The sequence below is a fragment of the Balaenoptera musculus genome, chromosome 1 (assembly GCF_009873245.2).
Source record: "Balaenoptera musculus isolate JJ_BM4_2016_0621 chromosome 1, mBalMus1.pri.v3, whole genome shotgun sequence".
In the NCBI taxonomy this organism is placed as follows: domain Eukaryota; kingdom Metazoa; phylum Chordata; class Mammalia; order Artiodactyla; family Balaenopteridae; genus Balaenoptera; species Balaenoptera musculus.
In genome coordinates this window covers 8235567-8262715 of record NC_045785.1, presented here as the reverse complement: position 1 = coordinate 8262715, position 27149 = coordinate 8235567, and the positions used below count along the sequence as shown (strand labels likewise).

Genomic DNA, 27149 nt, shown 5'->3' with positions numbered 1-27149 from the left:
CCCGTGGGCTCTGTAGGTTTTGCCTCCTGACTAGCTCTGGTGTTTACTCTTTCATTTACAGGTGTGCCAGTTGGGGCCACTACTGGTGCCAGGATCCCCAAGATGCGACACAGGGAGAAGCCCCCAAAAGACTCACAGACCACCTGGGGAGGTCAATCCTTGATCCCTGTGACTAGCCCCCAGCTTTCATGGGGGCTGTTCAGGAGGTCGGTGCAAAGGTGGGCACCCAACTGGGTCTGGGGGGTTCCCAAGGAATCTAGGCTTCCTTAGGAATCTACTTCCAAGCAAGAGCCAAAGAATGAGCGAGGTTCAGCTGGGTGAGGAGCGATGGGAGATCGGGTCCCTGCAGAGGGCACAGCACGTGCAAAGGCCTAGAGGCTGGAGAGGAGTTCAGGAAACAGAGGAAACCAGCTGTTCGGAGCGGGCAATGGGGCGAGGTGGAGCTTCGGAGGCGGCTGCATCCCCTCCCCGCCAGCCTCGCCCCGCCCACGGTGGTCGCGCGGCCGACCGGCCAGGGCTTCTAATGGGCTGTCCGGCCCGCGTTCCGGGGAGTGGTCCCCGGCCGCGCTAATGTGCGGTCGCCTCTCCCGCCGGCAGCTGGTGCCCCCGCGCCGACCCCGGGCGCCGATCGATACGCATCAGGCGGCGGGCGGCCGGGAGCGCCCCCTTCCCCCGGGCGCCTCTGACGGTTGTTCCGGGGCCTCCCGCGCTGGGGGTGGGGTGGGGCGGGGGCGGGCTGGACGCGGGGAGGGGCGCCCCGCGGTGGGACCTTCGGCCCCGCGCCCGCCCGGCTCCTCTCCGCCTCCCCCGTCTCGCTCAGACTCTCTCCAATCTCGCTCTGTCTCTCTCGCCCCCTCTTCAGGTTCCGTTTCCCCCTACATCTCCTATCTCTCTGTGGTCTGAATCTCTTGGTCTCTGTCTCTCCGTCTCTCCCTATACAGGTCTTGGGGGGGACGGGTCAACCATCCCAGGCGGGAGGCTGTGGCCTTTGCCCACAGCCTGGGACAGTGGCATTGCAGCCTCCCACCCCCAGGCTCCACTTTCTAGCCGCTGGGAGCCTGGGAGTCCCAGCTGGCACCTCTGGGGACAAGGGCAAGGCCAGGGGCACTAGTCCTGGGACCCAGGACAGAGACAAGGGTGGGGGGAATGAGGCACTCGGGTGCCAAACTTAAGGAGCGCCCCCAAAACCTCTCAGAAACCAAGATAAATGATACCTTAATGCAATAGTCTTAAAAAGAAATATTAATGCCAAAAATTCAGTGGTGAACAAAATATCAACACTTTAAAGACAAGATCAGTAACCGCTGAACTGAGCCATGTTGGAGCCTGTGACAAATGAAAAATCAGGAATATGATCCTGTTTTATTTAAAATGTTGATATTTTGTCCATCATGGTTTGTTCACCTTGATTTTAAAGGAGACTGATAAAGGGGATACTGCGACTGTGGGCAAGAGTCTATGGCCATGATCATGGTTAACTAGTTAGAAAGTATCAAATGCAAGCATCTTAATTATCTTTTTTTTTCTAAACAGCTTTATTAGGATATAATTTGCATGCCATATGATTTGTCCAATTTAATGGTTTTTGGTATATTCAGATTGTGCAACCATCACCACACCAATTTTGGAACATTTTCATCACCCCTAAAAGAATCCCTATACGCACTAGCAGCCACTCTCCATTCCCCTCAATTTCCCCAACGCTAGCATCCACTAAATCTTTCTAGCTCTATGGATTTGCCTATTCTGTGTATTTGATATAAATGGAACCATACAAGAGGTGGTCTCTTGTGTATAGCTTTTTCACTTAAGTATAATGTTTTCAAGGTTCATCCTTGCTGTAGCATGCACCAATACTTCATTCCTTTATATTGCCCAATAATATTCCACTGTATGGCTACACCACATTTTACTTATCCATTCATCGGTTGATGGGCATATGGGTTTCTACTTTTTTGCCATAATGAATAATGCTGTTACATACATTCATGTACAAGTTTTTGTGTGGACATAACGTTTTCATTTCTCTTGGGTATATACCTAGAGTAGAATTTCTGGGTCATATGGTAACTCCATGTATAACCTTTTGAGGAACTGCCAGACTGTTTTCCAAAGTGGGTACACACGGTTACATTCCCACCAGCAACGTATGAAGGCTCTGATTTCTCCGCATCTTCACCAACACTTGCTATCATCTGTCTTTGATTATAGCTTTCCTAGTGTGTGTGAAGTGGTTATCTCATCGTGATTTTGATTTGCATTTCCCTAATGACTAATGATGTTGAACATTTTTTCGCGTGCTTTTTGGACATTAGTATATCTTCTTTGGAGAAGTATCTGTTCAAACCCTTTGCCAGTTTTTCAAATATCTTAATTATCTTAAGTGGCATCACACCATGTTTATTGTTGTCACTTGCTTCTATGTACTTGACAGTATGCTATGGAGATCTCTCCATGATCTTTACAGATTTTTATAGATCTACCTCACTATTTTTAAGAACCTATTCAAGGTTTCATAGTTCGGCTGTGCCATAAGTATTTATCCAATCTCTGATTGATGGAGATACATTTTTTCAAAAATGTTTTCTATTGCAAACAAGATAATAACCATCCTTATACACATCTTTGTGCACCCAAGTGAGTCTTTTTGGTAAAGAAAGCCCTAGAAGTAGAATTGCTGGGTGAAATTTTTTTTTTTTATTTCAATAGATATTAACAAATTTTCTCTGAAAATTTGACTCATGGACCCTGCATCAGCGTTGCATGACAGTGCTTTTTAACTGCATCTTTACCAACTCTTGATATTATCAGTCTGCTTAATTTTTGCCAATTTGTCAGGCAAAAAACAAAACAAAAAAATCCATTGTTGTTTTAAGGTTCATTTGCCTGTTACTGAGTGTGAACTTTAAAAAAAATATGATTATTGGCCATTTAAATTTCGTCTACTGTGAAATGTCTGTTTATATCTTTTGTCCATTTTTCTAACGACCTATTTTTATATATTCTGGATATGGGTCATCTTTCTCCCAGCCTGCTGATGATCTTTCGTGACATAAAAATGTTAAATTTTGATTGCAGCCCTCTTCCTTTTTGGCTCCTGGGTTTCATGTCTTGTTTTTCCTACTCCAATTTTGTGAAAATATTTTCCTCTAATATTTTTATATTTAAAAAATGGAGAGATATATTTTGGATGTGATGACAATATTGAAATATAATAAATTCTTAAAAGAATTAATAAATCTAACGCAGTCTCAGTGAAGTTCTTGACATAAATTGTTGTCAAACATGATAGTCCACTTGTAGAGTTTGTATGAGAAAGAAAATGTGTAATAATATTGAAAAAAAATTCAAAGGTGAGTAGCCCTAACAGTTGGCAAAACATAAAGTCATAGTAATTACAACAGTGTAGTATTGGAGTGAGATTAGATAAATCAATCAATGGAAAGAAACAGATGCATGTTTATATGAAAGTATAGTTTATGATAAAGGTGACATTTCAAATAAACAGAATTCAATAAATGGTCTTGGTTCAAATGGCTATCCATTTAGTGGTGAATGTTTATTCATTTCTCCATCAAATATTTATGAATGCCTAACACAGGCTAGGCACCATGCATGTGGACGCTGCTGAGGTGGAATAGTGAATAAAGTAGACAAAAGGACAAAAATTCCTGGCCTTGTAGAGCTAACATTCTGGTGAGAGACGCAGTCAGTCAAATAAATAGGTAAATTATATGTATTAGAAATAAAGGAGAAAATAAAAGAGGGGTAGGGGATGGGGAGAGAAATGGCAGTCTAAAGTAGAAAGATCGAGAAAGACGTCAATGAAAGGTGATATTTCTGCAAAAACTCAAAGGAGATGAGAGCATTGGCCTTGTAGATATCTATAAGAAGGGCCATCTGGGCTGAGGGAACAGACAGGGCAAAGGTCCTGAGGCAGGAACATGTTTGTGTGTTTTGAGCTTCATGGACTTGAACTTTCACCCTGAGGGAGATCGGCAGCATTGAAGGACTATGAACAGAGGTGTGACAGAAGCTTACTGATGCTTTCACCGGACTACTCTGTGATCTGGGTGGAGCATTGTTTGTAGCGTCCAGGGCAAGAGTGGGCTTGAGAAGACCAGGGAAGAGGCTATTTCAGTTATCCAGGTGAGAAGTATTGGTGGCTTGGACCAAGTGGCAGCAATGGAGGGAGTGGGAAGTGGTCAGATTCTGGATGTATTTTGAAGACAGAACAGACAGGATTTGCTGATGGATTGGATGGGGGACCAGAATTGGCTGGGAAGAAGAGTCAAGTGTCACTTCGAGGATTTTGATCTGAGCCTTGGAAGGCTGGAGCTAACGTTAATAGAGGCAGGAAGGCGGTGGGTAAAGCAGGTGGGGGGAAGAACAGGAGCTCAGCTATGGATGTTTGGAGATTGTGGTGCCTCTCAGACCTCCAAATGAAGACTCTGGGTAGGAGTAAGTGTCCACCACTGAGACGTGAGATCTGGGCTGGAGATACACGTTGGAAACGGTCAGCGTAGAAACCTCTGCAGCCCCACACAGTAGCCGGGAGCCACACGTGGTTACTGAGCACTTGAAGTGCAGCTGGTCCGATCGAGATGTGCTGTATGTGTAAAATGCACACCGGATTTCACAGGCTTAGATGAAAAAAAAAGTACAATAGCTCATTAATGATCTTTTTATATTGATCATTTATATTGGAATGACAATGAAATAATTTTGGATATATTCGGTTAGATAAAATACAGTTATTTACCTTACTCTTTTTTTTTTTCATTCTTAAAAAATGTAGGAACAACCTCCCTGGTGGCGCAGTGGTTAAGAATCCACCTGCCAATGCAGGGGACACGGGTTCGAGCCTTGGTCCGGGAAGATCCCACATGCTGCAGAGCAACTAAGCCCGTGCGCCACAACTACTGAGCCTGTGCTCTAGAGCCCTCGAGCCACAACTACTGAGCCCCCCATGCCACAAGTACTGAAGCCCACGTGCCTAGAGCCCATGCTCCGCAAAAAGAGAAGCCACTGCAACGAGAAGCCCACGCGCCGCAACGATGAGTAGCCCCCGCTCACTGCAACTAGAGAAAGCCGCGTGCAACAACGAAGACCCAACACAGCCAAAAATAAATAAATTAATAAATTAATTAATTAATTTTAAAAAATGTAGGTACCAAAAATGTTAAAGTGCCTAAGAAGCTTACATGCTATTTCTATTGGACAGCATTGGTCTAGATGGTCATTAAAGTGCGAGCAGGATGGGGTCGCCGTGGGAGTGACTATGGGAGAGAGAAACCCCAAGGACGGGCCCTGGACCCCCTAAGGTGAAGAGAGTGAGGAGGAAACGCACCAGAGGTGAGAAGGAGCAACCTAGGACGTTAGAGGAAAAGTGGGAGCTGGGAAGCCAAGGCAAGAGAGTGTTCCAGGGCGGCGGGAGGCGCCCGTGACCAGGGCTGCTGATGGGCTGAGAACTGACCGTTGAAATTAGCAAAGTGACCAGTTGACCAAGCATTTCTTTTTTTAAAAAATAAATTCATTAATTTTTGTTATTTATTTTTGGCTGTGTTGGTTCTTCATTGCTGCGTGCAGGCTTTCTCTAGTTGCAGCGAGCGGGGGCTACTCTTCATTGCGGTGCGCGGGCTTCTCATTGCGGTGGCTTCTCTTGTTGCGGAGCTTCAGGTTCTAGGCCCGCGGGCTTCAGTAGTTGTGGCACGTGGGCTCAGTAGTTGTGGCTCACGGGCTCTAGAGCGCAGGCTCAGTAGTTGTGGCCCATGGGCTTAGTTGCTCCGCGGCATGTGGGATTCTCCCGCACCAGGACTCGAACCCATGTCCCCTGCATTGGCAGGAAGATTCTTAACCACTGCGCCACCAGGGAAGTCCGACAGAGCATTTCATTCATGCAGTTTTCTCGAGTTCCCACAATGTGCTGTTGCTGAAGATACAACAACAAACAAGGAGAGCTGGCCCCTGCCCTCCGGGGGCTCACGATGTAGTAGGGGTGGCAAGAGGGTCCCCAAATAATGAGCTGCCAGTCACCTGGGGAAGAGGAGTGTACAGGAACCAGGAAAGCCCAGGACAGAGGTTTGGCGGCCGTGCCCTGAGGGTGCAGGAGAAATCCCTACCCACATTTTGAAAACCCCTGTTGCTGGGCCCAAAGCCCTCCACCCCGACCCCCAGCATAGACCCTGGGCAAGGGAAGATCAGAAATAATATGCTAGGGGCTTTATAGTGGTAGAGAGTTCTCATAGCACTATAAGGGGACCAGGATTTGAACCCAGGGTATCTGGCTCAAAGGCCTGTGTCCTCAGCCACTCTGCTCACTGCCCTGAGGTCCATGGGAATGCAGTTCCTACAGGCTCTTCTCTGACAGCTGGAAGCTCTTGGGCTGCAGAGCACCCAATTCTGGCTTTGCAGCCAGCACCCCAAACCCCCACTTGTTCCCCAAGTGACTTTAGGTGAGTTCCTTCAGCCTTAGTTTGCTCATCTGTATAATGGAAGAGATAAAATGGAGCAACAGCATGTTAGCAACCTCACCACACTACCTATGATGGGCAGAGTTAGGCTGGGAGGCTCAAGTCAGACCATGCAACTGCAAGGTTTTGGAAACGCATTCCCCAGGGAAGGTGGGCAGAGGAAGTGGCCACAAGCTCAGACAGTCCCTCCCTGGCCTGTGTCCTGGAGAGCGCCGAGCCCCGTTCCTGTGCCCCTGAAGGTCAGGCACCCCCTCTGGCCCCCACTGCCCCCTCCTGCCTCTGACTGTCCCCTCTGCACTGGATAAACAGCACCTCTGCCCGCCTGCCTCCTCAATCCCTCATGCTTCACCAGAATTAAATTCATCATTCATTTTTTATGGTTTATACATGGTGTAATTTATGTCTTCAAATATATTGAGGTCACACTTTAGCAGAAAAAAAAGTATTTCACATTGAAATTGAAGGCATGTGTGTTCCATTAAATGGAGATGTTTGGGATAATTTTAAAAGGCTAAAAGTAGTAGAAAGTAACATTAAAATAAAATTTGAGACCTGTAATTACCCCTAATCGCACCATAAAATAATCAATACTGCATTCCATTATTTCTGACTTCCCTGGTTATAGCGTTTTTTGTTAAGCTCTTGAATATTGATGAGGTGAAAGGGTCATGTCTTCTGGCAGAGGTCTGATGGAGGTGGAATTAAGGTGGTGTCCTCTCTGATTATCCCAGGGAGACCGTGAGCGCCGCTTCTTCTCAGCTACAAATCCCCAGGGCCAGCACCAGGCTCCCTGATCTGTTCGATGATCTTCCGTCCAGCTCTTCCCACGTGGGGCTTCGTGGGAGGCCAGGTTTGTTTGGGCTACATTTTTGGAGCACTCACTGTGTGCCAAGCTCTGTGCGAGCCTCCTGGATACATTAACTCATTTAACCCTTAAAGCAACCCTCTTCAGTGGGTGTTGGCAAGACTCCCCATTTTACAGATGGGCACACTGAGGCTCAGTGGGATAAAGTAAATTACCAAGGAGTGGAGTTGGGATTTTCACTCAAGTCTGTGCTCTTGCCATTATTTATGCCACCTCCCAAGATGTCCAGCTTCTGGCTGAGGGATGGAGATGCTAGCAGGAGAGTGCAGGGGTGCTAAGCGCCCTGGGAGAGGATGACTTAGTGCCAACCTCGAGGTCAGTTGCCACTGGCCGCAGTGGCATGAGTTTAGCTGGAAAACCTCTGGTTTCCTTTGGGGACACCTGAGAACTTCTGTCCCTTCCCTACATTTCAGACAGGGGTTCACTTCCATGAGCCTTCAAGTTCCCATCTGTAAAATGGGAATGACATTAGAACACCCCTTAAAGTGTACGGTTTAAGGGAACTTATGCTGGGAAGTGCCAGTCAACGGGAGCTGTGAAGGTGTTGGCGACACAATGAAGAGGTCTCGTCTCTTCTCTGGCTTCAGTTTCCCCATCTCTAAAATGCCCAGGGTGGGGCACTTGAACTGGACAACAGCAAGACGTTGTCCATCTCTGACATTTCATGTTCTATGCTCTAGGCCCCAAGGTCTGCCAAGTGGGCAGAGACTTCTTCCTGTGTGCTAGCCTACAAGGGTCCTCAGAAGGTCATCTCATCCAGCCCCCACCATCCCACAGGGTCACATGTCCAAGGGGTACCGCCTGCCCCTCTTTTCCCCACCTCAAGGAACCTGCACTCTTTCAAGCTGTGGATAATTTCCCTGGGGGCCTGGGCCCTATGGGAGCCCACCTTCCTAATGAGAGCATCAAAGTGGTCCTTCGGGCCCCTGAGCTGGGGGTTTGAAGCTTGGACAAACTCATGTACAGTATAAAAAGATGACTTTTTTTTTTTTATGTATTTATTTATTTATGGCTGTGTTGGGTCTTCGTTTCTGTGTGAGGGCTTTCTCTAGTTGCGGCAAGTGGGGGCCACTCTTCATCGCGGTGCGCGGGCCTCTCACTATCGCGGCCTCTCTCGTTGCGGAGCACAGGCTCCAGACGCGCAGGCTCAGTAGTTGTGGCTCACGGGCCTAGTCGCTCCGCGGCGTGTGGGATCTTCCCAGACCAGGGCTCGAACCTGTGTCCCCTGCATTGGCAGGCAGATTCTCAACCACTGCGCCACCAGGGAAGCCCAAAAGATGACCTTTTATTTGCTATCCGGACATCTGTGCACGAGAATCGAGACATCTCCTTACTCAGAACGCAGATAACTGTGTGCTCAGAATCTGGATGTTATTCACGGTAGCTAAAAGGTGGCAACAACCCAAATGTCCATCAATGAATGATGGGTAAACAAAATGTGGTCTATCCACACAGTGGAATATTATTCTGCCATAACATGGAATGAAGCACTGTACATGCCACAACATAGATGAACCTTGAAAACATGATGCTATGGGAAAGAAGGCAGACACAAAAGGCCAGATGGTGCATAGTTCCATTTATATGAGGTACCTGGAATAGACAAATTCATAGACACAAAAGTGGACGAGAGGTTACCAGGGGCTGGGGGGAGGGGGAAATGGGGAGTTGATGTTTAATGGGTACAGAATCGGCAAATCCAGAAAAGGCAAATCTATAGAGACAGAAGGCAGATTCGTGGTTGCCAGAGGGATGGGAAAATGAGGAGTGACTGCTCAATGGGTATGAGGTTTCATTTTGGGGTGATGAGAAAGTTCTGGAACTAGACAGCTACATAAAATGTACTTAATGCCACTGAATTGCATACTTTAAAAGGTCTACAATGTTAAATTTTATGTTCTGTGTATTTTACCACATTAAAAAAAACTTTTTTTTTACTTGTTCAATAAGTTTATTACTGTCTTTATCTGAAAAATCTTCGTAGAAATTGTGGTTTGCTTTATTAACTCTCAGCAGCCCGTTCCTGAGCTCCAGGGAACCTTGCCTTCTTCTGAGCTACCCGATCTTTCTTCTGGGCAAGTGACATTTTGGGATGGTTCCACCTCTTCTTTTTAACTTCTTTTTTAGGCTTCTTCTCGTACACTGGATTCTCTCATATTGCAGCATGAGCTTTCTTATACATCTCCTCCATCATGTCTGGAGTTACGTTTTTCTTTATGTATTGAGAGAGTTGTTTTGTTTTTTTTTGTTGTTTCGTTTTTTTATTTTTGGCTGTGTTGGGTCTTCGTTTCTGTGCGAAGGCTTTCTCTAGTTGTGGCAAGCGGGGGCCACTCTTCATCGCAGTGCGCAGGCCTCTCACTATCGCGGCCTCTCTTGTTGCGGAGCACAGGCTCCAGACGCGCAGGCTCAGTAACTGTGGCTCACAGGCCTAGTTGCTCCGTGGCATGTGGGATCTTCCCAGACCAGGGCTCGAACCCGTGTCCCCTGCATTGGCAGGCAGATTCTCAACCACTGCGCCACCAGGGAAGCCCGAGAGAGTTGTTTTTTGTAAGTATCTTCATCTTCTTCAATCAGGTAACGCATATAATCTGCAATGCTCTGCCCCATGGTGTGCTTTTGGTGTCCCTCAGCATTGAATTCTTTGCTTTCTGAATCATAACCAGGGAACCGTCTGGTACTGTGAGGGATAGACAAGCCTGCATCGACAGCTCCCTTCAGGGCCCCAAAAACTTTATTCCCAGTAGTACTCCTGGCAAGCCCTGCATCCAGGTAACAGGTGAAGGCACCAGGTTGACCATCAATGCTTTCCACATTGTATTCATCTCCAGTCACCTCGACTTGGCCTTCATAAATTTTGTCCATACCAAACCTATTAAGAAGCCTGCGTGCCAGCAGCAGGCCAGTACAATAAGCTGCAACATAATTTGTCAGGCCAACCTTCACACCATACTTTGGGAGTTCGTGAGCACAGGCTGCACAAACTATCATATCTCCTTCTATACAGGCATAAGCGATCGGACAAATGATATCTCTGTTAGTTACATGACCTGTCGTTCTGTATTTGGGTGTGTTGTACTTATGTTTACCTTGGATTACCAATCGTTTCTGAGCATAGTAGTCAGTTTTGCCCTCTCGCCGTCTTCTAAATTTCACTCGATATCTCTTGAAGTAGGCCTTATTCTTTTTTTTGTTTGTTTGTTATTTATTTATTTATGGCTGTGTTGGGTCTTCGTTTCTGTGCGACGGCTTTCTCTAGTTGCGGCGAGCGGGGGCCACTCTTCATCGCGGTGCACGGGCCTCTCACTATCGCGGCCTCTCTTGTTGTGGAGCACAGGCTCCAGACGCGCAGGCTCAGTAGTTGTGGCGCACGGGCCTAGTTGCTCCGTGGCATGTGGGATCTTCCCAGACCAGGGCTCGAACCCGTGTCCCCTGCATTGGCAGGCAGATTCTCAACCACTGCGCCACGAGGGAAGCCCCTAGGCCTTATTCTTGACAACTTTAACAAACCCCATCCTGTAGAACAGAGGCCCTAGCCGCCACCGAGCTGCAGAACCAGCACGGCTCCAGGGGGGGAAAAGCAAAAAAAATTTTTTTTTTAATGTCTGGGCACCCCGGGGTCCAGTCCCGTGCCCTGAGTCCAGCTCACGCTCACGCAAGGCCCTGGGTAGTGACTGTTCCACGCAGCACATTAGAAGCCGGGGACAGTAGGGAGCTGATGAGCCACCTCGCTCCCTGTGTCATTACCATTAATAATAAACAACAATAGAGTGTATTTTTAAAACTTGCCCTAATGGAGATTCTCAAGCAGCAACCAAAACACTCAGATTACCCACTGGTCCCATAAAGATACTGACACACAAAAGCCACGTATGCCACGGAGAGCTGGGGCGAGGTGGATGCTTCCTGGCATCTGGGAGATGCCCCTCACTTATCTCCTTCCCCGCCAGTGCCACTCCCCAGCTTTGCCCAGGTACCAGGGACAAAGGCAAGGGAAGGGGTCTTCCGCATCCTCCGGGTCCTTGCCAATGCCTTGGCCCTTTGACTCAGTTTCCCCCACAGGTTCCCTTTTCTGCCTGTCTCCCCAGAGGCTGTGCTTAGGGGTGTCGGGAGGGGACGCTAGGCCTGTAGCTGCAGGAGTGGAAAGGGCAGTGCTGACCGTTGTGTGCACCCTGGTGTCTTAGACTGGCCTGCAGAGACCATCGGTCCTCTCTGACATATTTCAGGTGGGTCCTGGGCCCTGATTGTGCAGGGGTCATGCTCAAGTACCCCCAGCAAAGGAGCTGCAGAGCAGGGACTCGAAGTCCTGGCGGCTGGTCCACTCTTAGTTCTTCCATTTCATTCTCAGCAAAGGCAGAGCAGTTACCAACTCAGACTCTGGAGTCAGAGAGACCTCCCCCAGGGAACCCCAGGCCAGGCAAATCCTGGACTTCCCTAGCCTCAGTTTCCCCATCTGTGAAGGAGGCAAAGACAACACCTCCTCATCAGCTGGGAGAATTACAGAGACGACACATGTGATGTCTCAGCGCTGAGTAAATGGTGACCATCATTCCAAACGTGAAGCCAAGCCTCGGCCTGCATGGGCTCACCCTCTCCCAACCTCCCTGGGTCCACCTGCAGCCCAGGCCGGCACTGGCCAGAGCCCTCTCCACACTGGGCTCTGACATGATGAGGCCCATCCTGATATTGGGCACTCACATGCTTTGTCAGATAACCCTCCCAGCAGCCCTGGGAGGGAGAGACTGCTCTTCCATTTTACAGACGGGAAGACTGAGGTCCAGAGAGGCAGAGAGCTTGCTGGATATGGGATTCAAAAGCGGTAACTTGTGATCCAAGAGCCATTGCTTTTAAGCACTACACGATGACTGACTGGGGTCGGGGATTGCCATGGTACAGAGCAAGGTCCCTGCAATTATGTGATCCCTGTGCACATTTTTCTGGAGTGAGGGCACATAGCTCATCAAGTTCTCAAAGGGATTACAGGCAGATCTCTGTTTAAGTCCCAGCTTCTCCACATATTGACTCTGTGGCCTTGAGCATGTCACTTCCTCCCTGGTGCCTCAGTTTCCCCATTTTTCAAATGAGGGGTTTGACTGGAAAAATCTCTAAGTTTCCTCCAAGCACTGGCACTCACTCATTCCTGGATCCTCCTATTAGATTCTCTCTTCCCTCCACCTCCCTCCTCACTCCTCATCCTAGTCCTGGCCTCCCTGACGTAGCCTTGCAAACAGCTACAGGCCCAGCCGGCAACCACATCAAGGGCCAGAGGAAAGCCCATCCCTAACTAGGGGAGGTCAGAGAGAAGGCAGCTGACACCCAAGAGCTTGGGGCTGGGCCTGCTCTGCCTCTTTCTCCCCAGAGTTCCCTGATCCCATTCCTCTTCTGTGGTCAACAAGGACCCCCGCTAGACCCTGTCCAGAGGCCCCAGATCCCCTCGGTGACCCCTGAGCCAGCCACAGCCCACCCATCCGGTGAGATTTAATTGATTTCAATTGACAACCATAACAAGAAATCTCTTTTGGGAAACTTCGGAAATGGACTGGAGGCCATTAGGAAATTTACTTTTGCGAATATGATGTTTAATTAGCAATACCAATAAATTAATAGGAGAATCTTGCTGCGGTTCTGGGTTCATAAAACACCAGCCTCAGTCGGCAGGAGAATGCAGCAGCCCGAGGCTGCCTGAAGGGAGAGGACAAGGCCATCATCGGCTCATTGCCAGCAGCGCCCCCGCCCCCTCAGCCCCCAGCCCATCCCTTGATGGAGTGGGGGGCGGGGCAGCAAGAGGCCAGCATGGACTGGGGAAGCGGGAGGGTCTGAGGTCATAGCCCGGCTCAGCCACTTATTCCTTGGAGAAACCACTCAGCTTCCGAGCCTCTGTGTCCTTATCTGTCAAATGGGGACATTGATCATAATAGCCACCTCCCAGGGTTGTCGTGAAGATTAAAGGAATTAATATGGGTAAAAGCACAGAGAACAGAAAGAAGCTGGCACAAAATAAGTGTTACTTATTACTGCTGCTGCTGCTACTATTATTATTATTAATGGGATAACAAATGGGAGGCACCTGGCATGGAGGAAGGGCTTGATAAATACTAGGTGTTACTGGCTTTTAATTTTTCTTTCCTGAGCCTAACCCGCTCTTCTGGGCTCCTGGGTACCTAGCATGGTCACCCTGATGGCGCTTTTACTACCAGAGTCACTGGCTCTCCACGGGCGGAGACCATGTCTTGCTTATTGACGTATCCCCGGCCCTGAGCAGGCATTGGAACACATTTGTTTGTTTTTTTGTTTTTTTTAAAGTCTGTTAGGATATTTTTTTTTTTTAAAAATATTTACTTATTTGACTGCGCTGGGTCTTAGTTGTGGCATTCGGGATCTAGTTTCCCGACCAGGGATGGAAGCCAGGCCCCCTGCACTGGGAGCACGGAGTCTTAACCACTGGACCGTCAGGGAAGTCCCTGGAAGATGTTTGTAAACAAGCGCAGATACTCAGCTCTGACAGTCGCCTCCCCAGCCTGCAGACCGTCCATGACTGCTGATTACTTCCAGGATTTCGCTCGGGCTCCTTGGTGCCGTCCCCGTGGCCCGTGTGATCCGGTCACCTGTCTCCCACCTCCTGGGCCTAAGGCTCCATCTTCTGCCGCGAAGCCGGGCTTCCCCACTCCATGCCAGCTCCCTCCTGCCCCTAGGTCTCTGCACGTGCGGGGTACTCTTGGAGTGTCCTTCTCTGGCTGATAAACTTCTGTTCCTTCACCAAGACCCAGCCTTATCCAGTCCCCTCTGACTCCAAGCCCTGGGGGGACTGGGAACCAGGAGGTCTTAGTCACCAGACCCCCTCCTCCTCCTCTCTTTCCATGCCACCACCACCGTGCGCAGCACTTGTAACGGGAACTTGCTGGTCCATCCCTTCAGAGGAGCTGTGCATGGCCCCTGAGCCTGTCCCCTGGAGGCTCAGATGACTCACCTTCTCTGGGTCCTGGAAGACCCGCTCCATGCCTCCTCTCAAGGAGAAAACTTCCCTGGCTGTTTCTCCAGCTTCCACTCTCCCACTTGGTTCCTACCTCTACCACCGTGTTTCCCACTGTGTTGTAATAATTCGGCCGCCAGTTGTCTCTCCCCCTAGGTCTTGGTTCAGAACTGGGCCTTCTATCTCTTGTTCTCTCCAGGAATAGAGCCTGCTCTGCCCAAATGGATGAATAAACAAATGAATGAAACAGGGAGTGGGTTTAAATGTTGCCTCCTCCAAGAAGTCCTCCCTGGTCATCCTGGCTCTATTTGTATTCATCGCATGTACTTATCGTCTGTCTCCCCCACCAGATTGCCAGCTCTTAAAAGGCAGGTACCTTCTTGTTTTATTTACCATGACCTTCCTGGCCTCTCTCCTGGAGGCTGTCACATGGCTTTGCTAATACATATTCACTTGATAAATGAATGAATGAATGAGTAAATGAGTATCCGAATGCATGAGGGACTGAGTGAATGAATCAATGACAAACTGACAGGAGAATGAATGAACAAACGCGTGAAAGAATGAATGGATGTGACCATGAATGACAGGTGGAAAGTGCTTCCCAGGGCTGGGGACAGAGCCCAGCTTCTCCCGAGCCCTGGCCGCCATGAAGATCTTGTTTCCCCAACTGTTTATTAAATTGTGTGAAGTGTATAGAAAACACAACAATAATTAAAGCAGACACAACAACAGGTAATTAATTGCATTTCCAAAATTTGATCTATGCATATGAATGAATGGGAGGTCACCGATTCAGCCACAGAGGAGCCCCCATGCTCCCCCGCGCTCTCCAGGGAACAGAGGTGGGGGGGGGGGAGATCTCTGCAGGGTGGAGCTTGCAGAGGTAGAGAGGACATCCCTGGGGAGACCGTCTCCTCTTTCTCACCCCCTCTCCTTGGCAACACAGATCCAGGTCGCGGGGGATGATTTAGGTGATGGGGAAGATGAGTACGGCGGGAGGGATACTCCCAGGAGCTCACAGCCACAGGAAGTCCCTCGCAGGGGGAGGTGACCACTAGCTCAGCACAGAGCAGGAGGTGGGTCCCCAACCCAAGTCCACTGGCAGCATGAGGAGACCCTGGGGTGCGTGCTTAAAAATGCAGAAGCTCAAATCCTTGCCCGGATACTCTGAGTCAGAAGGTCTGAATTAAACCTGTATCCAAATTTAAAGCAAGCTCTCCAGTCATTCTGGAAGCTTTGGGAACTTCTTGCTGGCTACCCTCTGGCAGTCCCTCAGGTCCTAGGCCCAGAACTACCCTTTCTCCTCACTGCCTGCTGCCCCCACCCCCGCAGTGCCAGGGGCAGGACAAAGTCTGGTTTGGAGGACAGATGGCCTGGAGTCCAGGATGATGGACGGCGCAGAGCTGCCAGCCCCGCCCAGCCATTCAATATTAAGTTACCACGGCCTGAAGGAAGTTTGGACAGTGCGGGGGTGAGGTCCCTCTAGGCCCCAGGACAGAGAATTGAGTTTCTGGCTCAAGATTCTGCTAGGAAAACGGCCCCTCCTCCAGGAAGCCTTCTCAGCCCCAGGCTAAGTTGAATACCCAGTCTCTGGGCTCCTAAAAAGGCCAGGAGACCTACCTCTCTCTCAGCACTCATTCTGTGGAAAAGTGAGCTCCCTTCCTCCGCCTTGACAAGGCTGGGGCTGAGTCTGGCCCACCTCTGACTCCTGAGCCCGGGTGTGGCCTAGAGTGGGCACTGGTGCTGACAAGTGTAGCAGGCAAAAGGAAGGGAACTGGGGTGGGCACTGGGCCCTGCCTTGTCCTTCCGCCTGCCCCAGAGGGCACCCGCAGCTTCTACCAACATCCCCCATCACTCCAACTTGAGCACCCCAAGGACATCTGTCTGGCCGGAGGAGCAAGCTTGGCCCCCTGTGACTCTCATTCAACCAATGAACCAGTGACAGATGGGAGTTGGTGGATAAATCGCACCCCGCCCCCTCCGCCCCAACACTCTCACCTTGGGACAGTTCTGAGCTGTGCTCTAGTCTCTGCAGGAGTCTTGAGCCCTGACTGCTCACAGTGGCAACTGCTCATTGACACATTTTCCTCGTCTTCTCCCCCCAACCCTGCCCCCCCCCCGTTCTCCTTGGAGATCCCTCTCAAATGGCACTGATGGCAGAGACCATCAGTCCTCTCTGACATATTTCAGGTGGGTCTGCAGGGTCTGCAGATCCCTGGTCTGCTTTTGGGGAGACCCAAACTAAAAGAGCCACCAAATGAGGACCCCAACTTACTAACAAGAATTATCCTGGGAGGACACTGGGTTGCCCTACAAAGCCCTGCACATCCCTCCACTCGCCTGGCCCATGCAGCCCCCTGTGATATGGGTACTGCTTTTATTCCCAGTCTACAGATGAAGAAACAGAGGCTCAGAGAGGTCAGACTTGTTTGGTTGAGGCAACAGAGCAAAGCAAAGGGAGACAGGGGCTGGAACCCGGGCCTCACTTGAAGGAGCAAGATTCCAGGGTGAAGGTTGCTAACAGGTTGTCAGGTTTCATCACCCTGAACTGTCGTTTTCTTAAGAGTCAGAACTATTTGGGAAACTATTGGAGGACCATATATTTCCTGTGTGTGGTTATACCTGCCATCCCTGGGGCACTTAAGCTTGCAACCCATTTGTAGTGAACCAGACCAAGTGCTGCCCCAAGATTCCACAAGGAGGGCTGTGGTCCAGCTCAGGATTCAAGTCAGATCTCCTGGGGGTGGGGTCCAGGACACAAGAGGACTGTCTGGGAAGAGGTTGGAGTTCTTCCTCCCAGCTCCAGGCCTCTTGGCTCATCCTTGCCTCAGGCTCTGAAGAGCGTAAGCCTGGGTTCAGATCTGAGCTGTGTGATCTTGGGCCCGTGACTGTACCTCTCTGAGCCTCGGTTTCCTCATCTGTAACATGGGGCTCAGAGTCCAATTCCCAGGGCGTTGCTGGGACTAGAGATCCTAACACGTGCCAGCCTTTCAGCAGGTGCTCAACAGATGGGCTGGAGACACTTCCCAGATGCCCAAGGTCCCAGCCTCTGGAATGGCCGCCCCTCCTTTCTGGCTTATTAAGGCTAGGCAATGGGTCAGGCGACAGGAGGAATGACTGGGGGTGAGGGGGTGTCAACAGAGTCTGTTCTCAAGGAGGAGAGGCTGTGAGGCCCTGCTCCCCAGGGGCTTGCATGACTGGGAGTAAAACAGCCACTTAAGCTCAGCAGAGACCTCTGGCTCCCTTCTCATTACCTGCCTGTTAGGACACAGTGGGCCTGGGGAACAGGCAGTCGTGGTGGTGGAACCCCAGAGATCACAGCCATTGGGGGACACTCTAGGCCTGGTGGGGACCTGCTCCTGATTATCACCCTTGACCTGTGCCCTCTGCCACCTGGCATCTCCAGGTGGAGGGCAGCCAAGACGGTCCATTCCTCCCCAAAAAGAGGTTCCCAGGAAGACACTTCCAGGACCCTTATTCTAAAATGACAGACGCCCACATATACATAGTGGGCTTTCCTGTATTTCAACTTAAAAAAAAAAAAAAAAAAAAAAGCATCTCAATGTTCTAAATGTTCTACAGAAACTTGGAAACACTTGTGATAGTGTTGGCATTAATTTTTTGATAACATCAACTTAATCAGATAATTATATATTTAGATATTTACCATGAGCTATAGAGACCAAAATGTCACCAAATAATTTGCACTAATTTTTATCAGCAGATTAAGCCGCGTTCTCTGCTCTCCCTTGCCTTCCAGCTGGTCTTTCCTGAGGCTGCACTCCCGGCCCAGCCCAAATCCGGGTGCAGAAGCCCTGGGGTGAGAGGGAGTGGGCTTCTCCACCCCACCTCCACCCGGGGATCGGATCCCTAAGAGACCACGCAGGCCTGCCCCAGGCTCTGTGCAGCCTCCCCGACCGCCCCAAACGCCCCCAAAAGTGGCCCTCAGTCTTGGGGTGGGTGGAAGCTGCTCCCCAGACATGGAGGGAGGGAGGGAGGGTGCCCTGGCGAGGATGAGGACTAGGCGGCTGGATCCCGGAGGCAGGACAGGGAGGGAAGTTCCCTCCCTGGATGCCCTGGGCGGGGAAGTGAGATCTGCCGCGTCCACCTGGTCCCGGCGAGGTCCGGGGCGCGGCGGGGCCGTGTCCCCGCGGAGCCCGCGGCCGCCGGTAGGGGGCGCCTTGGTCATGCATTATTCATCGCCGAGCCGCCCGCCCGCCGCCTCCCTCGCTTTCCCGGCGCAGGCTGCGGGCTCCGCGGAGGAGCGGGAGCGCGTAGCCTTCACAATATTGTGGCAGCTCCGCGAGTGACGGCTCAGGGGAGGCGGGGGTGCGCAGCCTTGGCGGCAGGCAGCGGGCGCTGGGGCTGGGAGGGGTCCGGGGGGTGGGGGCGATGCTGGGTCACACGGCTCAAAGGGGGCTCAGGCAGGGAGGGGGTGGTGAGCGTAAGGGCAGAGCCTTTAGCGTCTGTCGCTCCGACCGTCCATCCATCTTTCCATCAAGTCAACTAACGCCTAGGAGCATCTGCTCTGTGCCTGGTGTAGGGGATATAAAGGTGAACGGGGCAGGCAAGGTCCCTATCCTTAAAAACTTAATCTCCAAGTCGGGGGAAGAGAGGTAAAAAGCACGTAAACGCAAATTAAGATAATCCCAGTTACTGACAAATGCTCTGCTTAAAACACGCAGGCGTGATAGGGAGTGTGTGTCAGTGGCTGTCTAGGTGGCCAAGGAGGGCTTCTGTGAGAAGGTGACCTTTGTGCAGAGATCTGAAGAACGGCAAGGAGGTGCCTGACCTTGGCCAGTCCCTGGGCCTCCGGGGCCTCTCCTTGCCCCGCCCCTGGCCTCCTAGGGGTGCTATAAGGGTCAACCCCCCACACACTCCAAGAAGCAAGGAGGAAGGTGAGGCTCCAGTTCCGGCTGAGGGCTCAGTCAGGGGGCACCCCTGCTCAGCCTGCATCTGGGCTGCAGGTACCAGCCCAGGGGGAGGCAGGAGGCCAGGCAGCCAGCCCTGGAGCCGTGGGCATGGGTGTTGAAGGGAGCGGGTTCCAGGGGTGCCCTCCCTACCCCGGCGCGGGGCCTGGGCTGGGGAAGCTTAGAGTCACGGAGCCTTGGCATCTCAGCCCTGTATGGGGGTCTCACCACTCCACACCCCTCCCCCCAGGCCTCCCAGGTCTCTGCTCCAGGCCGGCAGGGGGCATGGAGGGCGTGGGCTCCGGGTCATCACCAGCATCGGATTTCCTTTTACTTGTGCAAAGACTGGTTGACGCCTGAGCACATCAATATCCTTAATGACAGTGAGAGGAACTGGGACTCCAGTCGGCCGGCGCCCCCCTCCGCCTCCCCTCGCCCCCTCCCCTCCCCACTCACTCTTCCCCTCCTTTCCTGCCTTCCTTGTCTCCTCTCCCCTCTCTCCCTCCTTTCTCACTCACACCTCTATGTCTCCCTCCTTCCCTCTTTCCTCTTTCTCTGTTTTGGTATCTTTCCTCTCTTCTTTCTTGCCTTTCTCTCTGTCTCCCTCTTCCCCCCTCCTCTCCCCTCCCCTCCTTTCCCCTCCTCTCCTCTTCTCTTTCTCTCCGCCCCCCTCCCAGGACCCCACAGCCCTTGTGCATTCACAGACTTTCACCCCACACCTCTGGGGGAGCCCCAGCTGGGCCAGTCCCTCTATCTGTCTGTCCATCCCCAGCTGGGCCCCGATGCCCCATGTTGGGAGGCAGCCAATGCCTGGAGGCAGGGCCCACGTGGTGAGGCCCAAGGAGAGGAGGCTGAATCTCGGCAACCCCGGCCCCAGAGGCACACGAGCTTCTGCCTTCCGTGCCCCACGCCACGCTGAGAAATTAAAAAGCCAAGTTAGGGTGTGGGGCGCCACGGGAGAGGGGAGAGTTTGGGGAGGATCTTCTGTTTTGTATTTTTTATGACCATATATAATTTCGCATTTCTCCCCTCAGCCCCTGCCTCCTTGGCTCCCAGATGTGTCCCACATTGAAGAATTATCTCTCCTCCCTAGAGTGAAATAAATGCAATCAATATGAGTATTGCTCTCAGGGCCTTGAAATATTACATTAATGTTCCATGTGGTGACATTTTAGCTGGAATTTTCAAATACATTATGATGGTTCAAATTAATATTTATCAGATCAGCTTTTATATTTTGCAAAAGAGAGAGAGAGCGAGAGAGGGAGAGAGGGAGAGAGAGAAAAGGAAAGACAGAGAGAGCATTATTAAAATACAAAATGCAGATCAAGTCTAAAATCGATGGTCCATTTTCCCAGCACTTTCCAGGGGCTGTCTTTAGCTTTCTGGGTTTGTTTTTAAATTTATTGGTGTTTCAGGCAAATCTATTGGGCTCCCTCAGCCCCCTGGTTGGCCTCCCCTCCTAACTGCCTCTTGCAGGCTTACGGGCCCTTCCTTTTCTGCCTTTCTCTCTTTATTATCCTGAAATGTAAATTACGACATTAGCCCGGTCCTTATTTTTTTTTAAACTCTCCGATGATTAAATCTGCTACACGACATCCTTGTCCTTTCTATAAATTAAATCATCTTGGCTTTGCACCTCCAGCTCAGGGCAGCCGTTGCCCGGGTGTCACGGCACCGGACAGCTGCGGCTGAGGGCTGGGGTCCTCGTCCCTCTCTGGAGCGGGACACTGGGGGCCTTTGTGGGGGGGGGCAGGGAGGCTGCCTTCCTGACTCCCCATTTTTCAGTAAATAAGAAACGTGGACTGGAGAGAGGAGGTGGTGGCAGTCGTGGCTTCCACTTTATTTCAGTCACTTCCAAACTGATTACTCTGTGAAGTGGAAAATCTGGGCAGATTAATGGTTTAATTCTCCTTTTCTTTTGCTTTTTTCCCCTCCGCCTCCAGTTTTGTTTTGGTTTGGTCTGGTTTTTGCCCCGTCTTCTTTCTGCATCTTTTCTCCCTTCTCGGAGTTGTATTCATAAAATGACTCAGAAGCTCTTTTTCACGAGGCGCACGCGTGGCAAGCCAGCTGGGAGACATTCCCAGGCCCGACCCGGCTCTGCCTGGGAGCTGCAGGGGTTAACAATGCCTGCTCCAGCCCTCTACTTTTTCTCTTTGATGATTTTCTATTTCCTCCCTCCTCAAGTTCTGGGTGAGAGTTTGAACTAGCATGAGCTTTTATGGTCATGTACACAAAGGTACATACACACACACACACACACACACACACACACACACACTCATACACTCACCCCCCGCCCCACGCACACCCAATGGCAGCTCGCACATGTGCACGCGCAAACGCGCACACAAACCCAGCAATATAGACCTCTGAGAGGATCTGCATAAGAGAGCTGCCCTCCTGATTTCTCTCCGCTGCTGATCCGGCCAAAAGAACGACAGGAAACTTAAAAAAGAAAGGGAGGAGGGATCGATTATTCGACCTGTACTTGAACCCGACTGAAAGAGATAAAGCAGAATTTTCAATAGGTCCCCTGCCCTTTTCACCAGGAGGGAAAGAGGAGAAGAAAAACAAGAGATATTTATATGACAGCAGCTGCTGAAAATAGCATTTCAGAGCCATAAAAAAAGGCAAAAAGAAATTCAACGGTAGAAAAGGCAAGAAACTCCTCGTCTGCTCCCCAAAAGGCCAGGCAGGCAGCGAGTGTCTGTGGCTGGAAATGCACGCATGCCTTCTATAGATCTGTTTGAAATTATACTTGTCATTGAGGGGGAATTTATGCTTCTATTGATCTGCAAAAGGAAAATATTAAATGGTTCGGTTTTGATCTTTCGGTGACCCCAAGGTCAAGGGTAGTAGCGGATTAGTATTCATAGAATTCATCACGGAATTGCAGCCTGCATCCACTTTATGCAAACATGCTCAAAACACGCCTGGTGAAGCAGGCAGCAAATGGCCAATGACAAGGAAAGAGTCAGCGGCACCCCCTCCCACGCTGTAGGGCTTGCCTGCTTCCCACCCCTTGGGGAGAAAAAGAAAGGACCAGCACTGGCCCGCTATCCCGTTGGATGGATGAAAACACCCCGGGACGCAGGGGCTTGTACAGAAGGCGGGGTTTCCCTTTGGAACACAAGGAAATTCAGAAGATCACCTGCAATGGGGGTTGTGGTGTGGGTCTGAGAGACCCAGGAACACTAATAGTGGGGGTCCAGGCAGGTAGGAAAGGGCACCCATACCTGGAGCAGGACACCGCCCAGAAGGCGATGACCAGACACGCAGGTGACACGCGTGCACATACACACTCAGCCCGTGGAAACCCGGGTCTTTCCTGGAGGGACGGATACGGCGTGCTGGCCAGCAGGCTGAGAGCTCCACTCCTCTCCAAGGGTGACATTGCCTCTCGTTCCACACTGAGGAGCGTCCTTAGTGAAAAGAAAGAGAGAAAGGCCAGGCATACGTGCTGCCCTGCTCCACCCAGGCCCTTCGGCTCTCTGCCAGTGGCCACGGAAACTGTGTCCAAATGTGTGTGCAAGGGGGACACGCGTGGAGCCCCTGGGGACGGGCCACAAACACCCCTCCCCACCCTGAGCTCAGCACACAAGTGCCCTCTTAGCAGAGTCTGTCCCCAGTGGTGGGAACATTTGGTCAGTAACAGTCACTTGCCAACGAACTAAAAATAACCCACCCAGCGTATCCCTGCAATGGCAGGAATTCTGGCTGGCCCTTGTTCTGCCGGCTGATCGGCAGAACCCCGCTGGTGGGGCGTACAGATCCCGACGCCCATGGGGGCCAACAGAGCAGACCTCTGGGGGCAACCTAACGATGCTTGCTGTCTTTACGGGGATGCTGCCTACTTCTGCGCTTTACCAGCTTATCATCTCACCGACCACCCACAACAACCCAGCAAGGCAGGGGTTGTTAATATCCCATTGTAGAGATGAGGAGACTGAGGCTCAGAGAGGCGGAGTCACCTGCTCAAGGGCTTGGCTCTGTCCTGACGCCAAAGACCACACTCTCTTAACCGCTTTGCTCTAATGGCCTGGCACCATTTGGGCAAATTCCAGGGTTGGTTCACATTTCAGGTTCAGGAGGAGGGGAGTTTGGGATGAGGACGGGGGCGTGGAGGCCTTTGGGGATCCGGGGGCTGTGGGGAGGGAGAGGTAGAGCGGCCCCCAGCCCTGCCGCCCCGTCCCTGCGAAGGAAAACAGCGTTCTGCCTATTAATCATGTTTCATTTATATTAGCTTGACTCGATCTACTGTATATTTGAAATGGATTTAATTTTAGATCACGCACTATGGAAGGGGGCCAGTTTGGTGTAAGGAGCATTATGAATATTTTCCATAAGCTGGATATACATTATCCAGGGACAGATATACGAGCAGAGGCCCAGGGCTCCTGGCTGGGGGAAGGGGCTGAGTTCTCCTGCTTCCCCGCCACTTCCCTGCAGCCCAGGGTCACAGGGCTTCAGAGGGAGCCCTCTCTGGCCCTTGTCCCCGTGAGGGTGATGGGGGTATCTCAGCCCCATCTTTCCACCGCCCATGAGCTCATCCCCACTGACCTTGAAGTCGCTGCTTCTCCTGGCTCCCGGTGGAATTGCCAGCCTGGGAGGTGTGTGTAAGGAGGGAGGACCCCAGAGCCGTGGGAGACGCAGGGCCCTGCCGGAGGTACAGGAGAGGGTGTGGGATTGGAAGGGAGGGGACCTCCGGAGCCCCACCTTCAACCCCAAGCTCTGATGGAGACAGAGGAAGCCCAGCTCCTGGCTGCCCAGCCGGTGGGTGGGCAGGTCCAATCCAACCTTCCCCAGAGCCCCACTGAGCCTGGGCTGCGGTCCTCCCTTTCCTGGGAACAGGCCTTGGGCCTTGCCCCTTTTCCAAGGGCACCAGCGCCACGGGGCCCCCCTGGAGGAAATGAGAGCTCGTGGGGGTCAGGGGACAAGCCCATGGACACACAGCGGGGGAGCAGCAGAACGGGGTCACAGCCTCCTGCCCTGCAGCTCTGGGTTCTGCCCTCCCCCTGCCCCCTCTGCGTCCCCTCCATTACCTCCACCTGGACAAGTGGAGTGAGAACACCTCGAGCCTCCGAGGTGATTTCTGTACTCCTCACGCCTCCGACCCCTACCCCAGGGCTCCCACCCCTGTTCGTTCTCTCTGCTCCAACTTTCCCACGTGGGAGCCAGGCATCGCGCAGCGCTTTACAGATGGAGGAAACTGAGGCTCAGGTGGGTTGTGACTTTTATACTCAAACTTAAACCTGTTCTCTCCCTCCACCCTCCAGCCTGCATCCCCACCTGGCCTGCCCATCCAGGCTCCCCAGGCTGCACACGCTCCAACTCCAGCATGCTCACTGCCCCCATCACCACCACTGCTCCATCCTGCCACAAATACCACTCAGGGCGGTCCCTTCTCTCCAATGCCCCCCGCCCTCTAGTCCAAGTGGCCACCGTCTCTCTCCTGGAGTACTGTGTGGGCCTTCTGGAGGGTCTCCAAAGCCCCCTGCCAACTCCAGTCTGTTCTCTGCACTGTGGCAGGAGAGACCTTGTTCGAAGCAGCATGGTTACATTGTACACTCCTCCCGGGCGCCTACCATCAAATCCCAAATCGTACGCTGGTCAAGAAGGTTCATCGGGGAGTGGACCCTGCCGACTTCCCCAGGGTCATCCCCTCATCTACAGCTCCATTTCCGATCTCCATGGTCTAGAAAGGCTCTTGACCTGCCATGTGCTGTGGTCCCTCCACCACAGGACCTTGGCACAAGCCGGGCCCACTGCCTGGATCACTGCCCTTCCCACTTCGCCTGCCTAACTTCTCTTTAACCCTCAGGCTCTACTTCAGCTTCCCCAGGAAGACTCTGATCACACACCTCCCCCCCCCAATACAATCTAGGTCAAACCCCACTTTTGCCTTTTGCAAATCCTACAGCCATAGGGGATATGTGGGGTCCACACCCAGCAGGCAAGACTCTGGGTGGGCACTGGGCCCGTGCCATGGGTGGGTACCAGCTGAGCCGCTGCCTCTCCACCATCCCCACATCCATAAGTTCCTCCATCAGCTTGGCATATAATACACCCGTCACCCACCCCAGCCCGTCTGGCAGCCTTTCAGAAGTGGCATGCGACGCTTCCCTTATTCACTCTTAATTTAAGGTTTTGTGAGTTGTAATAACCCCCCTTTCCCCCAAATCACTGGGGATGGGACCTCCACGTCAGCCCAGGGCCAGGGGAGCTGAAGGGTAATTGCATTGCACATATGCTAATGGTTGTCTGGAGAAGACAATGGCAACTGGGGACTGGGATGGGGCCTCACTCCACCCAGACTGCGTGCCTGCAAGGTTGGAGGGGGGGCCTGGCGGGGTTGGGGGCTGGAGTCATGAGCCAGCTGGGAGCATCTGGGGGACTGTGGGCCCACAGTCCACAGTAGAGGAGAAGATGAGCGGGACTAGCGTCCCAGTCTAGAGGGCTTGATGGGGGACCGATGCCCTGGGAAGGGGGGCAGAACACTCTTCTTCCCCCAATTCCTCCTGCCCCACCTGCTCCCTCTTTTCTGGGGCCAGAGATGGCTCCCAAGGAGAAGGAGAATCTGGGAGAATGGACATGGGGGAGGTGGGGGTCACACAAATCCTGCTTCTGCCTCCCACAAGCTGTGTGACATTAAACAAGCCACTTAACCTCTCTGAGCCTCAGTTTTCTCATCTTTAAAAGTCTTTTTTTATGAGTATCTGCCTCTAGCTTGTTCTGTATATCAAAAGAGATAATACATAGAGGTAAATTGCAGAGGGCTTGGCACACCTAGGTCCTCAACAAGTTAACTTATTGCTGAAGTTTTTATACTATTAATCCACTGTGGATCTGCCCACAGTCTGTGATGAGGTAGAGTGTGGGATCCTGGCTTCCTACCTGGAGAGGAGGTGCCTCCAGGATGGAAGGAGGGTCTGGAGGCTCAAAGGTCACCTCCTCAGAGAGGCCTCTGCCACCACCCCTCCGAGGAACCTCCCTTTTAATCTCCATGGTGGCATGCTCTTGCCTCCTTCGCTGAGCTTATTCCAGCATGTACTGTAACTAAATATTTGTTTTCTCGCTTCTTGTCTGTTCCTGTCTCTAGACTGTGGGTCTATCAGGGTACCTGGAACAGTGCCTGACACATAGTAGGTGCTCAATGAATATTTGCCAAATGAATGAGTAATTGAATGAGGCCCGGGCAAAAATGTGGGAGGCCAAGGGTATGTGGATAGGGGGTTCACGTGGGGTGGGGAGCGGTCTCTTGGGCCCACCTTACCTCTGTCTTTGGCCTCAGGAGCAAGCCTTGCCCACCCAGGTCCCCGTCCCTGTTCTGTCACTGGAATAGACCTTTCCTGCTTCCCTGTGGATTCAGGAGCTGGTGAGAAGGGCTGGTGGAGAGCTGGGATGACCTCTAGGTATGAGTGTGGGATGGAGGGCCCTTTCCAGGTTGGGTGCCCCCAGTGTTCCCTCCCAGGCTCTTCCAACTGCCTTAGGCCACACAAGGTGTCTGAGGCCCCTCACCTCCCTAGCTCCTGAGGCTAAAGCATCCCCAGGGTGGCTCAGCTGTCCCTCCTTAGGGTCTAAACAGAGACCTGACATCCCTTCCCTAGGGAGGCTGCAGCCCTTGAAGGGAGAGACAGGGCCCAGTATTTTAAGCAGATTTCACAGGGTCTGGGCACGCCTGGGCGGCTCATTATGGTGGCCAAGGATGATGATGAAGAAGCTTTGGCTGTGTCCCCTCCCACGGCCCCTGCCCCACTGCCATGGTCTGCTGGGTACCAAGATACCCAGATCTCACACCCAGGGCCTCCCCGACTCCAGCACCGAAGAGAGGCGAGAGGCCAGTAGCCCACTCCTAGCCCAAGCCAAGAGGGCTCTGAGCCAGGCCAGCCTCCGCCCGCCAGGTGGGGGAGGCCTGTGGGTCCTCCATG

The 27149-nt window shown here is 51.9% G+C and overlaps 1 protein-coding gene and 1 long non-coding RNA gene across 2 annotated transcripts; both read right to left on the bottom strand.

Moving 5' to 3' along the window:
• Positions 1-9340: 9340 nt before the first annotated feature.
• LOC118903806 (60S ribosomal protein L5-like) lies at positions 9341-14096 on the bottom strand. The gene is given in 5 exon segments (XM_036869255.1): positions 9341-9575; positions 9884-10512; positions 10821-10851; positions 13872-13873; positions 14093-14096. Coding segments are annotated over 3 exon segments (894 nt in total). The 5' UTR covers position 10851; positions 13872-13873; positions 14093-14096.
• Positions 14097-21064: 6968 nt separating this feature from the next.
• Positions 21065-23856, bottom strand: LOC118880855. The gene is made up of 3 exons (XR_005016407.1): positions 23782-23856; positions 22458-22643; positions 21065-21666 (listed from the first exon to the last, which is right to left on the bottom strand). It is a non-coding gene; the product is annotated as an uncharacterized LOC118880855 (long non-coding RNA).
• Between the last annotated feature and the right edge of the window lie 3293 nt (positions 23857-27149).